Below are 15,526 nucleotides of genomic sequence, written 5' to 3' on the forward strand. Positions count from 1 at the left end.
TGGGGTTTCATTGGCCGTGACTTGGCTTCCCCTGGCATTTCCCCCCTTGATGCTCCCGGGCAGCGGCTGGGGTTTTGTTCGGCATTCCTCACCTCCGCTGCCTGCCTGATGGAGACCAGCTCCAGCGGGACACCGTGTGCTGCCCAACAACACCTCTCATAACACTGTGCAGCAGTCGCCTGGGGGCTTTTCTGGTTAAGAGGCGTTAAATTGATTGCAAAACCATGTAGTGGTGGGGGTTTGCATAATGCCGTTCATGGTGAAGGGAGCTGGGGAGGAGGGTGTGGGGGGGAGCTGGCAGCTGTTCCCAAGAAGGGGAGCAGGAATTGCTGCTCCAAGGGAAAGGAGGAAGGGGAGACATAGGGGTGAAGTGACCCAGGGGATCCCTCTAGCAAAGGAGGGAGGCTGGGTCAGCTCCAGCCTCTGGGGATGATGGTCCCACCTTGCAGAGGAGCTTCCCTGGCCCTTCACCCCCATCCCGGCACACCAGCACCGTGTGCCCACACTGAGGTGCAAGTATAAAAGCCCCCTGGGGGCCTGGATGGGGATGCCCAGGGCTCCCAGTTGCAGCCAGGTGCTGGGGGCTCAGCTGACACCCCAGGACCTGCCCCCAGCCTCACCTTTCCTTGCTTTATAATCTGCCTCTGCTGCTGTGAAGCCTTGAGCCAAGTGGGGGCTTGCACCCTGCCTTGCCCTGGTCTGACACATGGCTCAGCCACCAATTTTAGTGCCCACAATGTCCCTAACAAGCACGGTGGCACCAGCTGGCATTGCCCCATTACCCATTGCTCCCTGCTATGGGGAGAAGGTCCCATGGGGTCGGTGGTGAGGCTGCTGTGCCACTATCAGCAGTGCCACGCGCTGCTGCTGGCTCAGCTTCGCCAGCTGGTGCTGGTGGCCCAGGGAGCTGCACTGGGCTGTGTCGAGGGCTCTGGGGAGACTGAGTCCCTGCAGGGTGTCCTTTGGGTAACCCCCACCTCATGCCCTGGCTGGAGGGGACATCCAGCCCTTGGGAAGGGGAGGGCTTGGCAGGAAGGGGATGGTGACAGGGACATTGGAAGGAAAGCACCGGGGATGGGAGGGGACGGCGACTGCAACCTGCCTCCTTCTGCCGTCCTCATAAATAGGAGGGAGCGGGAGCAAGATTGCACCTGCAGGACTCCAGCTCTGCAGGAGAGGCAGGCAGGGAGGGACAGACGGAGCTGCTCTTTGCTGCTCTCACCTCCCTTGGAGCTCCCCAGCTCTCTGCCTGCTTGAAGGTGTGAGGCATGGGGACCAGGAGATGGACACTTTCCACCTTTGTGGGATGCTGCATATGGATTCTGCAAGGTACGTCCTATATTTTTTTGCTGGCACATGTGCTACCCAAGCCCTTGCAGGCCACGGCAGGGTCACCTGTGAGATGCTTTGTCCTCCTGGCTGCACTGGAAACTCCTCTGATGACCGACCTGTCAAGGCATCAAAAGAGATAGAAAAATATTTTATGGGGTAGGCATCACTGAGCGGCTTGTTGCAGGTTTAGACCCACGGGAGAGGCAAGAGTCCAGCCTGGGAGCCTGTTCCCTCCAGCAAGGGAGCCAAGGGCAGCCAGCTGGCAGCGTGAGGCTCCAGGGATGCTCCCATCCCTTCCACATCCCATGGAAGAGCAAATGTGGGGCCCCTATCGCACAAGCTTCCTGTGATTGGGCGGTGTGGAGTAGATGACGTTTCATGCTCTGCATGGGAGAATTAAGATAAAACATGGATTTACTGGGATGGAGTGAGCCAAATTAACCCTGGGGGCACTTGACTGATGTACTTTTTTTTTTTTCCTGACAGGAGGGAAGCAGGTGAGCTTCTCTGGCTGATGGTAGTTGCTGCAAAGCGCTTATTTCAGTGGGGAAAGATAGGAGAAGGGCAGGAAGGGGATGGCAAGCAGGCTATGTCCCCAGGGAGGGGACGTGGGAGGCTGGAGGAAGATGGACCCTCACAGACTGGTCTGGCATAGGAGACAATGTTCATCAGTGACTCCAGCACAAGTTATCCACAAACTAATGAGCTGAGCTGCTGGTGAGGTTGGAGGCACCTCCGCTGCAGGGGGATCTGGCAGCCTGGCAGGGGGAACCTGATGCACCGGAGCACCAGGACGGGGAGCAGGCTCGGGCGGTCGAGCTGTGGTGAAACCCAGGCTGCAGTGAAACCCTGCTGGGTCTCACCCTCGGGGTGCCCTTTGTCTCCTCTAATTGCAGCTGCCTAAAAACAAGTGTCAGCAGATCCACCTGGCTCCTCCTGGAGCCAACGGTGGCAGCTTTGTCTCCCCAGAGCCCACATCTCTGTCCCAAAAATAAGACTGGGTGAAACGTACCTGTGGGTGCCAGGAGAAACTCCTGGGATGCGACGCGGTGTCTCCTTCCCCTTTCAGGGAAGTTCCTGGATGTGGGTCAGGATTTGGTCAGGAGAAGGGAGCGGCAAGCAGGGCTTGGTCCTGGGAGATGCTGAGTATTCCTTCCATGGGCAGGGAAGCCCTGGGTACCTGCACCCAGCTTGGAGCAAACAGGACAGGGGCAGGAGTAGTCAGCCTCCCACCCTGGGAGATGTTTAGTGAGCCTGCTTTAACTGCAGAAGGTAAGAAGACATTTGCATTCAGGGAATGTTTCACCAAGCCCTGGCTTTGGGTATAGTGTTTTTAAGTGTCTCTCAGACACCTGGAAGGCAAAAAAATAAATGCAAGAACCCCCCTGGCTCCACAGAAGCGACTGCACTCGGGGGCATCCCATCAGTGAGGGAAAGAGGGCTGAGGGCTGTCATCAGGTGGCAGAGCTCCACAGACCCCCCAGGGGCTATGAACCAGACTTACTGGGCTCCAGCTCTTCCCAATGGCCAGGAGGCACCATCCCCATCCTAACTGGGGCTGCCTTTGCTTCTGCGCTCGCACCTGGGTCTCTCCCTGACCCGCGGTGAGTTCTGCCTTCTCTCAGCCGGCGGCTGCTGGTGCTGGGGATGCAAAGGGTGCTGTGAAGTGCTGTGCCTAAGGCAGCCCGGGCTGGGCTGCTTGACTCTTACATCAGAACCTTGTAAGGCCGTGGCATGAGGCAGCAGGGTTTAAGAAGGGAATGGTTGGACTCGATGATCCAGTGGGTCATTTCCAACCTAGTGATTCTGTGATTCTAAGGGGTGAAGCATCCTAAAGCTCATCTGGAGGGGGTGAGCCTGGCAGGCTGCTGGCTCTGAGTAATGCTCTGCTTTGTGCTTCTCTGCAGGGCTCAGGGCTGCCACTGCTGTCCCTGTCACTGCCGAGGGGCCATTTACTCTGGGGACAGCTTCTCCCACTGCCGCAGAGACAGAGTGGCCGCGTGCCTTGGAGACAGGCGCTGCAGGGAGGAGCGCTGCAGAGGCTGATGCTGAGACAACTGAAAGCATCCTTGTGAGGAGCTTGGTGAGGCCATCCTTCCCTCCTGGGGCTGAGACAGGAGCTTTGGTGACAGCGACGACCAGCTACGGCTCTACAATACCAACTTTGACCAACGTGACCAAGCCTCTTAACACATCTCAAGATGACGAGAAGGGTTTAGCTGCTCCCACTGCAGCCACGACTGCTGCCTCCATTGCCACACAGCACCCTGCTGTCACCCCAGAAGCAGAGCGTGATTTAACAGGACCTGCTCCCGACGCACCCCTGGGGACCACCCCTCTCTTTGCAGATGTGAAGGAGGACGTCCTCACAGACGTGACGAGAAAAGAAGCAGATATAGACCCCACTGTTGGTGATGTGATCTTCCCCTCCACCCCTTCACAAGCCATGACCTGGGAGGCACAGCCAACTGCTGGCACCCCCATGGGTGCCGCTGTCACCGTGCTGCTGAGTCAAGGGCTGGCCACAGCTACAGGAGGGGACAAGGAAGGTGTAAGCCTGCCTGCGGATATCCTGAGTGAAGAAAATACCAGCTCCTCACACCCCAGCCCTGGTGCTGAGAGGCTGATCATAACCCAGCAGGATGATGGCTCCCCAGAGCCATTGGGAGAAATTACTGGGGCTGCCAAGGAAAGACCTTTGGCTTCAGTGTCTGGAGATGCAGGAGATGCAGTAAATGGTGCATCCAGCACGGCCGATGCATCCTACCTGCTTCCAGAGAGTGTGACGATATCAGGAACGGTAGAAAATCCAGGGGAGTCCTCCCTCCTTCCCGGCCAGGCAGAGCTGAGCCCAGCTGCTTTACTGACATCAGCCAGTGGTGGGGATGGGCAAGGAGCTCCTGCGATGTCATCAGGCACTCCTGGTTCAGCCTCGTTGCTTGCAGTCAGTGAGGCACCTGCAGCGACAGGGGACAAGGCTACCTCAGTGCTGGCCCCAGAGGTTCCCACTGATGCACAGGGTGACATGAATTCCCCAGCCCTGGACACTGTGCTGCCCACAGGGTACACGGGGGCTGTGGATCTGGCTGCCCCATGGCAGAACCCCACCAGAGAACAGCCACATTTGCTTTCTGCTTCCCTGCCATTCCCCACGGACACTTCCAGCTCTTTTGGGGCTGCTTACCCACGCTCAGGCACCGGGGCCAGCACTCTGCCTGCAGCTGATAATGGGAGAGAGGTGCCAGGGAGCCCTGACCTTGCTGTTGCCCCAGGAGCATCCATGTCTCCATCAGCTGGAGGACCACAGCCATGGGGCACGGCAGCTGCTGCTCCCCAGGGAGCAGAGGGACCTGGCACTGGATTAAATTCAGTTTTAGATGTCCCCAGTCCAGCATCTTTCATACCTGATGGACTCTCATGGCCAAACAATGGGGTCCCAGCTCAGGGTACCGAGGGTGCAGGAGACATGGCCCTGTCAGGAGGTCCAGAGGACGGCAGTCCCTATGCAGATACTCAGAGTGACATGAGTGCTTCAGACATCAGTGCTCAGAAGGACATGATAAACACTGGAGGGATGCCGGCTGGAGGAACAGGAGCTTTGGCAAATGATGAACTGTCCCCTCCCTCAGCTCTTGGAGAAGGAGCAGGAGCAGCCTCAGCACTAGGACAAATATCCCCACCTGGTCCTGCACCTCCTGGCAGTGCTGGGCTGGAGCCTGACCTCTTGGGGGCTGAAGGAGACCTGCTTGGTGTATTCTCTGGTGATCCTGGAGTTGCTGCAGGGGCTGCAGCCAGCCCCGTGTCTGCAGCAGAGACACCAGTGAGCCCCGACGTCAGCGCTGCCCAAGGAGGACCTGTGCCTCTGTCCCTTGCGGGGCCAGAGCCATGGGGGATGGCAGCTGGTGCTCCACAGGGAGCAGGTCTTCCTGGAGCCAACAGACCAGGCAGCGGCTTGACTTCGGCATGGGATGAACCCAGTCCGGCATCTCATGGACCAGCAGGACCCCCATCTCCTGTTCTTGGGGAGCAGCTTGGCACAAACCCAGCACAGCCAGCAGAGGAAGGGCTTGGAGCCAGCAGGACAGAGCAAGAACTGGGAGGAGTGGGCAGCACAGCTGGATTTGATCCATCCCTGAGTGCTGCTGCAGTTGGTGGGTCGGTAGCTGGGATGGATCAACTGCCAGGTGCAGGTTCCTCATCTCTTCCTGCCTCTCCCAGTGATCCAGTTGCAGCATCCTCTGTTTCAGCAGGTAATGGAGCAGGACCCATCCAAGCTGCATCCCCTGGCTCTGACAGTCTGTCTCCAGCCTCTCCGGAGAGTGAAACTCACCCAGAACTTGCTTCAGCACAGGGGACTGAAAGCACAGGGGAGACGGCACAGGCAGGAAACCCAAAGAGCGAAAGTCCCTACATGGAGACGAATCCTTCAGAGTTCAGTGCTCAGCAGGACACCACTAACACCGGAGGGATGTCAGCTGGACAAACAGGGGCTTTGGCAAATGCTGAACTGTCCCCTCCAACAGCTCTTGGAGATGGAGCAGGAGAAGCCCCAGCACTAGGACAAATATCCCCACCTGGTCCTGCACCTCCTGGCAGCACTGGGCTGGAGCCTGACCTCTTGGGGGGTGAAGGACCAGGTGAATCCCCTGCTGCTTCTGGAGTTGCTCACCCAGCACCAGGGGCTGCAGCAGAGACACCAGTGAGCCCCGACCTCAGCACTGCCAAAGGAGGACCTGTGCCTCTGTCTCTTGCGGGGCCAGAGCCATGGGGGATGGCAGCTGGTGCTCCACAGGGAGCAGGTCTTCCTGGAGCCAACAGACCAGGCAGCGGCTTGACTTCGGCATGGGATGAACCCAGCTTGGCATCTCATGGACCAGCAGGACCCCCATCTCCTGTTCTTGGGGACCAGCTTGGCACAAACCCAGCACAGCCAGCAGAGGAAGGGCTTGGAGCCAGCAGGACAGAGCAAGAACTGGGAGGAGTGGGCAGTGCAGCTGGGTTTGATCCATCCCTGAGTGCTGCTGCAGGTGGTGCGATGGCAGCTGGGATGGATCAACTGCCAGGTGCAGGTTCCTCATCTCTTCCTGCCTCTCCCAGTGATCCAGTTGCAGCATCCTCTGTTTCAGCAGGTAATGGAGCAGGACCCATCCAAGCTGCATCCCCTGGCTCTGACAGTCTGTCTCCAGCCTCTCCGGAGAGTGAAACTCACCCAGAACTTGTTTCAGTGCAGGGGACTGAAAACACAGGGGAGACGGCACAGGCAGGAAACCCAGAGAGTGAAAATCCCTATGTGGAGATGAATCCTTCAGAGTTCAGTGCTCAGCAGGACACCACTAACACCGGAGGGATGTCAGCTGGACAAACAGGGGCTTTGGCAAATGCTGAACTGTCCCCTCCAACAGCTCTTGGAGATGGAGCAGGAGAAGCCCCAGCACTAGGACAAATATCCCCACCTGGTCCTGCACCTCCTGGCAGTGCTGGGCTGGAGCCTGACCTCTTGGGGGGTGAAGGACCAGGTGAATCCCCTGCTGCTTCTGGAGTTGCTCACCCAGCACCAGGGGCTGCAGCAGAGACACCAGTGAGCCCCGACCTCAGCGCTGCCCAAGGAGGACCTGTGCCTCTGTCCCTTGTGGGGCCAGAGCCATGGGGGATGGCAGCTGGTGCTCCACAGGGAGCAGGTCTTCCTGGAGCCAACAGACCAGGCAGTGGCTTGACTTCGGCATGGGATGAACCCAGCTTGGCATCTCATGGACCAGCAGGACCCCCATCGCCTGTTCTTGGGGACCAGCTTGGCGCAAACCCAGCACAGCCAGCAGAGGAAGGGCTTGGAGCCAGCAGGACAGAGCAAGAACTGGGAGGAGTGGGCAGCGCAGCTGGGTTTGATCCATCCCTGAGTGCTGCTGCAGGTGGTGCGATGGCAGCTGGGATGGATCAACTGCCAGGTGCAGGTTCCTCATCTCTTCCTGCCTCTCCCAGTGATCCAGTTGCAACATCCTCTGTTTCAGCAGGTAATGGAGCAGGACCCATCCAAGCTGCATCCCCTGGCTCTGACAGTCTGTCTCCAGCCTCTCCGGAGAGTGAAACTCACCCAGAACTTGTTCCAGCGCAGGGGACTGAAAGCACAGGGGAGATGGCACAGGCAGGAAACCCAGAGAGTGAAAATCCCTATGTGGAGACGAATCCTTCAGAGTTCAGCGCTCAGCAGGACACCACTAACACCGGAGGGATGTCAGCTGGACAAACAGGGGCTTTGGCAAATGCTGAACTGTCCCCTCCAACAGCTCTTGGAGATGGAGCAGGAGAAGCCCCAGCATTAGGACAAGTGGCCCCACCTGGTCCTGCACCTCCTGGCAGCACTGGACTGGAGCCTGACCTCTTGGGGGGTGAAGGACCAGGTGAATCCCCTGCTGCTTCTGGAGTTGCTCACCCAGCACCAGGGGCTGCAGCAGAGACACCAGTGAGCCCCGACGTCAGCGCTGCCCAAGGAGGACCTGTGCCTCTGTCCCTTGCGGGGCCAGAGCCATGGGGGATGGCAGCTGGTGCGCCACCAGGAGCAGGTCTTCCTGGAGCCAACAGACCAGGCAGTGGCTTGACTTCGGCATGGGATGAACCCAGCTTGGCATCTCATGGACCAGCAGGACCCCCATCGCCTGTTCTTGGGGACCAGCTTGGCGCAAACCCAGCACAGCCAGCAGAGGAAGGGCTTGGAGCCAGCAGGACAGAGCAAGAACTGGGAGGAGTGGGCAGCGCAGCTGGGTTTGATCCATCCCTGAGTGCTGCTGCAGTTGGTGGGTCGGTAGCTGGGATGGATCAACTGCCAGGTGCAGGCTCTTCATCTCTTCCTTCCTCTCCCAGTGATCCAGTTGCAGCATCCTCTGTTTCAGATATAGCCAGCCCAAATGCCTTTGGAGGTGTGAGTGGTGCTCCTGGAGCTCCACAGCCTTCCCTAGGTGCAGGGCCAGACATCCCTCCTCCTGCAGAAGGGGTAGGTGAAGCAGCTGGTGACAGAGGACCCTCAGAACAGTCCCAGGCCCCCACTGGAGAGGGACCAGCTGTTTCGGGAGCCACTGATGGAGAAATGGGATCCGTGCTGCACTCTGCATCTTCCTCCCCATCTATGGTGGGGTCTTCCTCACCTGGGATGGCTGCCCAGATTGCCCATGGAACAAGTCTTCCTGGAGCTGGCGGAGCCGGCAGTGGTCTGAGCACAGGTTTGGAGGCAGCTGGCCCCGAGGAACTCCCCGTGTCTGCCACCAGCATTCAGAACAAGGCTGATCTTGGACTTTCTGATGCAAAGCCGAGCCAAGTCGATGTGGTGGAGCTGCCTGGGGGAGCCTTGGCGAATGGCACACCTTCTCCTGGTGCCAGCCTGAGAGGGGACACAGGAGCCATCATACAAACCGCACCAGGAGCACTGACCCCATCTGCCCTCGCCTCCCCCGGGGAGACGCAGCCCCTGGTCCCGGTGGCTCCAGACACCAGCGGCATCTCTGATGGCACAGCCACCTCCCTGGCTGGTGCTCTGCTCCTCCCTGGGCGCGGGCTGAGCTCGGGACTGGCACCCAACGGGGACTCCCACTCTCCCCCCAGCACCCAGAGTGGGAACCCCCTGAGGTCGCCAGGTGGGCTGGTGGGTGATGCTAGAGGTGCTCAGCCGTGGTCTTCTGAAGATGAGGTGGCCTCAGGGATGCCAGCACCTTTGGGAGAAGTGTCCCCCCATGCCCTCTCATCCCCCAGCGCTGCCCGGGCTCTGCCTTCTGCTCCAGAGAGAGGAAATGCTGCCGAGGTGGCACCCGCTGGCCTTGGGGTTTCTGCTCCGCTTTCGGCACGTGAGTCCATAGCGGGATCCTCTGCAGGTGGAGGGGGAGGGTTGGGGGCTGCCACTGCTGGGGGGGCTGCTCTGCTCCTGCCTCCTCACCAGCCAGGAGGTCCTGGGGTCCCCTCCTGGGATGCCAACAGCATCCCCGGAGCAACATCAGGGCGAGGGGACGTGGTGCAATTCCTTCCCAGAGTTGCTGGAGCTGGGGCAGCTGTGGATGCCGCTGCCCGATCCCCATCGCAGGGGAGCCCAGGGCTCTCTGGCCTCCCTTCTGCCAGGATAGCTGCAGGATCAAAGACCCCAGAGCTGGGACCTGCCAGTCGTGGCTCGTCACCTGCCACCCTGCTGTCGTTTGTGGGTGGCAAAGTGACCACTGGGCTGGCAAACGGAGCCCCTGCTGCTGGTGGATCTAGCGTCCCTGCAGCCTCCCCAGGCCAAGGGGGGGCCCAGGAGGGCTCCCCGGCCACCGTGCGCCCAGCTACGTCGTGCAGCCCAGTCGCCACCAGCCTGACCCCGCCAGCCCCACTCCCTGGGGGCAGGAAGGTGCCCCTCAGGCCAGGAGCAGCCACTGTCACCTCCCGCACATCGTTGCCCATGTTTCCAGCTCCACCAGGAGGGCCGGCAGCTGCCCCAACCCTGTTACCGCGCCCCACAGGTATGTGATGCTCGTGGGGTAGCCAGGGCAGGAGGACCACACCTCTGGCCTCCTCAAGGACCATCCTGGGGAATGTTTGGTGCCCAGAGACCAGCTGAGGCTGGGACCCCTTGGGCAGATGTGCCATGACCAACTCCTGTGCGAGAGCTTTTGTTTTTGGGAAGCTGAGCATGCCTTCAAGTATGGTCCTGCCAGCTGGAAAACCCATCCCCTCCAAAAGCTTTTTTTTATTTAACATATGTAGATTCGGAGCTGGAGGAGGCTGTAAACATCTCTAGAAAGAGCTGTCCCCCACCACAACCCTGTACACCATTTTCCCCCTCCTAACAACAATCCTTCGACATGGTGCCCCAACAGAGTTGGAGCAGGAGAGGGCAGTGACCACAAAGGCCAACACTGTGGGTTTGGGGTAGCTGTGTGTGTATAAGGCAGTGTAAAGGGGTGTGAGCAAGCTCCTGCAGGAGAAGATGACAAGTGGAGTGTCCCAAGGGGCTATTGGCAGTGTCCCCCCATCCTCCTGCTTGCCCAGGCTGTGCCCCTTTGGAAGCAAAATAATTTCAGCCCTTTGAGTTTTTGGCACAGGCCAAGGACTTTGTTCTAAGTGAGTTTTTTGTTTTGTTTGTTTGTTTTCTTTTCCAGTTCCAGCTGTGCCCCTCTATGCATATGGAGTAAGGGAAAAGGATCGGGAGTACGTGCAAAGGAGGGTGGATTTTACTTCTCCACTTTTCAAGCCTGAGACTGGATTCCCATTTGGGAGAACCCTGCGTGACTCTCTCTACGTGAGTCTGCCTTGGCTTGACTCGCTGCTGGGCAAGCAGCTGTCTCCAGAAACCCTGAGGAAGGCACCAGGGGCCGGGTGCCTGGGATGGGACACTTGCACAAATCAGTTGGGATGCTGGTAGGGCATGTCTAGAGTAGGAGGTGACGTTATGGCTATTCTGGCAGTGGCTGGTGGTAGCCTTCCTTGGGCATTGCTCAAATTGGACTTGGAGATGGGAGGGGTGCCACCCCTTGCTGTGAGGTCCCCACCAGTCCTGATCTCACCTGATGGAGGGATCCCTCTGCTCAGTTTACAGATAACGGACAAATCATTTTCCCAGCCTCAGACAACAGCATCTTCACGTACCCCAACCCTCCTCCCAGCGGCTTCAATGGCCATGAGGATGTTCCCATGATCGCGGTGTTTTGGGACAATGCTGACTTCTCCAGAGGCGTTGGCACCACCTTTTACCAGGTGAGTGAAGTCACCCAAGTGCATGGTTGCATGAAACACCTTTTGACGATAAACTCATTACCTATTCTGTGCACGCCCCTTGAGGTGTGTAATTGACAGAGCCTACGAGCAATATTTCGCTTTTCTGGGCCAAAACTAAGAGCTGTTGGTCCTTTTGAGCTGTCCAGATCTCATCCAGACCCTTAGTGGCAGCGCTCCATGCATGACCCCAATCTAGACCTGTCTTTGTCCTACTGGGAGCTAATGCAGGTGTGGGTGTACCCAACCACAGGAGTTCCAAACTCTCAATATGGCCAAGCCTCCATTCGTCCTTGATGTGGAAGCGAAGATTCGGCAGTACCTGAGGTCCTCCTACTCTGCAGCCTGGACCCTAAAGATCACCTGGGAGAAAGTACCTGCCTACGCAGCACGGACTGACACGCGGAAGGTAAGGGGCTGATGGAGTTCAAGGGCTTGTTGAGTTGTCAAAAATCCCCAGGTCCCATGGGCGATCACCTCGTTTGTTCTTAAAACTTAAGAACCAGTTTCGTGGAAAAGGTCAATCTTGAAGGCTTTAGCCTAAAAGAAGTGGGCTGTGCCCATGGTTTGGTGGTTTTCAGTTTTTTGGGAGGACGTCTTTAGCTGAAGTCTTCTTGCTCTGTAAAATCTTTGTGGTGGGAGTTTATTGTGCACGAGAAACATTCTTCTTCAGGAGCATAAAATAGGGTGAAGTTGAAACTTCTCGTGGAACAGCACCAAAGTAAAACCATTAAATTTTCCATGCAAAACGCAAACCACCTCAGGCTGTGTTTGCCTTGCACATCAGGATCTTAGCCCCGCCGTGCCCCAGAGAGCACTCACCCACACCCCTAATTTTAAACCAAACAGCTGTGCTTCTTTTCTTACCTGTCTGCAATGCTTCTTCCCAGACGATCACATACCAGGCCATCCTGACCACTGATGGCTTCAGGTCCTATGTCCTGATGCTGTACCAGGAGGGAGGTATGCGATGGGATTACACCAGGCTGGCTGCCACCAACGTGCTCATCGGCTACACCAGGTACAGGTGGCCTCACACCCTGCTGCTGCCTCCTCTGAGCACGGGGCTGTGTCCTCATCCTCCTAGCTCTGCCTGGTTGAATCCTTAAACCCATGTCCCACGAAGCTCCCTGCAAGGGTGAGGACAGTCTATGTGGGATCAGCACATCTGTACAGCCTAATGTATGGGGGTCTCACAACCAGAATTGCCCAGCTATGCTTGTTGTGAGATCCACGCATCCCTCTGAGGTCCCAAGCCTGCAGCATCCTGGTGGTTTGAGTGGAAGGAGTGGGGAATACGGGATGTTTGTTGAACTTTGCACCAGTCGAGGGAAGGGATTTCCGTTGCTTGGCTGGAGCAGTCGCTTCCTGCCTCCTCGCATTACATCTCGGCTTTCCCCGGGGTTTGCTCGCTAGCTGCTCGCTGCAGCTGGGTAAGGAAAAGGTGGCTGGGACAGGAAGCGCGGGCGGCCCAAGTGTGTGTGTGTGTGTGCTTGCCCGTGCACGACTACTCAAGGTTTTCTGCTCCGTATCGCCCTGCAAGAAACTGGGAACCATGGAAGCTGCTTGCAGGGGTCTTGAGGTGTCTGGAGGTTCAGCCCATGATGCAACAGGAGCTTTTGCAACATCTACAGCTAACTGCACTCTTCAGAGAGGAGGCAGTGGGCTGGGGAAGCTGGTTCCTTTGCCCTCCTGTCGCTGAAGCTGAGGTTTGGATGCTATAGGGTCCTACCAGCTCAGGATCAGGGTGGTTGAAGGGCAGGCTGTGTCTGGGATAACCTCATCTGGGAAGAGCATCCCCTGATTTTCCCCTTTTCCTCTGCAGTGGGGATGGCTTTTACCGCAACGATGACCTGACTCAGAGACCTCCAGCTGCTAAATATCGCCCTGATCAGTTCAGGGGCTACAACACAGGTAGTGCCACACCAGGGCAGGGTTTTGCAGCTCCTTGAGGGGTTGAAGGAGGGCTGTGTAGGAAGGAGGACATGCCTAGGGGATGAAATCCAGCCACTGTGGCAAGGCTCTCACTGAGTTTACTCAGGCCAGGCTTTCACCTCAAGCACATAAAATGCTTCTCCTGGGTACTAGCTATGCCAAGGCTGATATGTCCTTGATGTACCCATGGACACTTTTCATTGCAATGGCTCTGTCTCAAGGCTTTCTTCTTTGATATGAACCTCTCCCCTACTGTTGGGTAGCTGTTAAGCGTGGGGTCCCATGGCTGGGGTAACTTCCAGGATCAGCGTCACTTGGCTCTTGCCTAGAGCTGAAACTGTCCCTGCAAGCCACTTGGCCAGAGGTGACAACTCATGGTTTCTCTCCTTGCTCAGACCTCCGCGGGCTGTGGATTTACAGACTGGAGACCCGTGTGGGCATCAACTACCGGTTGAAGTGCCTGGCGTGGATTGGGCGGCAGCAGGAGCCACGGGTGTGGAGCCAGGGCTTGCCCACCTGCCCCTGCTCCCTGCAGCAAGCGCAGCAGGACCCGCGCTTCAAGAGCAGCCGGGGAGGCAAGTGGACACACCGCTTCCCTAACTTCTTTGCCCCTGAGCTATCCCTTCCCATGTCTCCTGCAAGGGTGGCCAGGGTCTCTCCTGGCTGGGCAGGCAGGGGACCTCAAAGAAAATGAGGAGGGGCTGCCCTCCCTGTAGAGACAAGGAAAATGGGGAGGAACGAGTGCTGACCTGTCTCAGTCTTGTTAAACTTGATGGAGCTGGTCTAAGCTGCATGGGGACAGTGGGGGTAGACCCTCCCCAACACCAGTTTCTCACCTTGGGGGACCACTTGGTCTTCATTAGTCTCTCCAAACTGCTTGTAGCACTATGGGTGATTTGGTGGGAGTGATGGATAACCAGGAACCAATCCTGCCCCTGCTCCTTGTCCTGAGGCAGGGATAGTGGCTGGGGAAAGCTATGCTGAGGTTCATCTCTGCCCTGTTGCAGGCTGGTGGGCTGCCCGCATCTCCATGGTGCACTCTGCCTCCCCCAACCAGCACGGTGCTGGTGTCCGCTGCCTCTATGACAGCCAGAACCAGCTCGTCGAGGGGCGGCAGGAGAGGTACTGGAGGTCCTCCAGGCAGGCGTCCCCGTACCGTGGTAAGCACAGCCAGCCCTGGCATCCCCACTGATCCTGGCATTGCTGTAGCCTGTACATCTTTTTAATCTCTGTGTTAAAATCACGTTTCCTGACATGTCGTTGCCCTTGGAGGGAGCATGGACCTGCCAGAAGCTGAGAGGACAGCTCTGCCAGCCTGTCTCCCTCTCCTCTCTCCTTCAGTTCCTTAATCTCCTTTTTTTGCCTCCAGACCAGGAGCTGAAGTTGTACGACTGGTGCTGTAACCAAGCGGGCAGTGCCCGCCTCTGTGCCCACTATGGTGAGAAGAGACCGAAGATTGGCTGTGATGGATACCAGTCACCTGGCACGGGTGGGTCTGCAGCCCAGGTGTGCCAAGGCAAAGCTGTTTTGGTGCCCAGGGCTGGGCACTGAAATCCCCAACCACCCCGTGGTTAATGCAGCGAGAGCCCATGTGCAGATTGTGCCGTGCCCTGGGTTGTGTGAGGTTGCAGGGGGCACTGGGGAGACCGCTCCTCGAATCCTGTGTTCAGTTCTGGGCCCCTCACCACAAGAAGGATGTTGAGGCTCTGGAGCGAGTCCAGAGAAGAGCAACGAAGCTGGGGAAGGGGCTGGAGAACAGGCCTTATGAGGAACGGCTGAGAGAGCTGGGGGTGTTTAGCCTGGAGAAGAGGAGGCTGAGGGGAGACCTCATTGCTCTCTCCAACTACCTGAAAGGAGGTTGTGGAGAGGAGAGAGCTGGGCTCTTCTCCCAAGTGACAGGGGACAGGACGAGAGGGAATGGCCTCAAGCTCCACCAGGGGAGGTTTAGGCTGGACATCAGGAAAAAATTCTTCACAGAAAGGGTCATTGGTCCCTGGCAGAGGCTGCCCAGAGAGGGGGTTGAGTCCCCTTCCCTGGAGGGGTTTAAGGGACGGGTGGATGAGGCGCCGAGGGTCATGGTTTAGTGATTGATGGAAACGGTTGGACTGGATGATCCGGTGGGTCTTTTCCAACCTGGTGATTCTATGATTCTATGATCTTCCTTAGCACAAAACCACCAGTGTAATTTGGGGGTTACAGGTCTGGGAAGGGAGGAGGACCACAGCTAACACGCTTAGCGGTGTGAGCTGATGTGGGGCTTTCTTGCAACACCCAGCAGGTTCCTTGGAGGAGGAAGAGAGTGACTCAGAGGAGCAGACAGGTGAGTGGGATCAGAGGTCTTCCCTCTATCCCTGTCCCCCTGTGTGGAAACCCTCCCAGGTTGCCCCAGGCCCCCAGGGAGGAGGGGGCTGGGCAATTCTAATTTCTTCTTCTTTGCAGACGAAGAAGACAAGTAACTGGGGGGTTGTGCACCTGCACTATGGTCTGGGCCATGGCTGATCCTCCAAGTTCTTTGCTCCTGCTCATCCCCTGT

General features: G+C 57.7%; 2 protein-coding genes across 2 annotated transcripts; both read left to right on the top strand.

Annotated features, from left to right (window-relative positions):
• Positions 1-1,139: 1,139 nt before the first annotated feature.
• On the top strand, positions 1,140-7,793 carry LOC138724728 (collagen alpha-1(I) chain-like). Its single transcript, XM_069864946.1, has 4 exons — positions 1,140-1,329; positions 3,240-5,081; positions 5,964-7,654; positions 7,764-7,793. The coding sequence occupies exons 1-4, from the start codon at positions 1,269-1,271 to the stop codon at positions 7,791-7,793; spliced, it is 3,624 nt and encodes a 1,207-aa protein (XP_069721047.1). The 5' UTR covers positions 1,140-1,268.
• On the top strand, positions 7,753-14,576 carry LOC138724462 (mucin-4-like). The gene is made up of 9 exons (XM_069864449.1): positions 7,753-9,161; positions 10,446-10,585; positions 10,876-11,040; positions 11,312-11,467; positions 11,949-12,079; positions 12,884-12,972; positions 13,389-13,568; positions 14,001-14,153; positions 14,363-14,576. Exons 1-9 carry the CDS (start codon positions 7,862-7,864, stop codon positions 14,542-14,544), a joined length of 2,496 nt encoding a protein of 831 aa, XP_069720550.1. The 5' UTR covers positions 7,753-7,861; the 3' UTR covers positions 14,545-14,576.
• The last annotated feature ends 950 nt before the right edge of the window (positions 14,577-15,526 follow it).

The sequence above is a fragment of the Phaenicophaeus curvirostris genome, chromosome 10 (assembly GCF_032191515.1).
Source record: "Phaenicophaeus curvirostris isolate KB17595 chromosome 10, BPBGC_Pcur_1.0, whole genome shotgun sequence".
Lineage (NCBI taxonomy): Eukaryota > Metazoa > Chordata > Aves > Cuculiformes > Cuculidae > Phaenicophaeus > Phaenicophaeus curvirostris.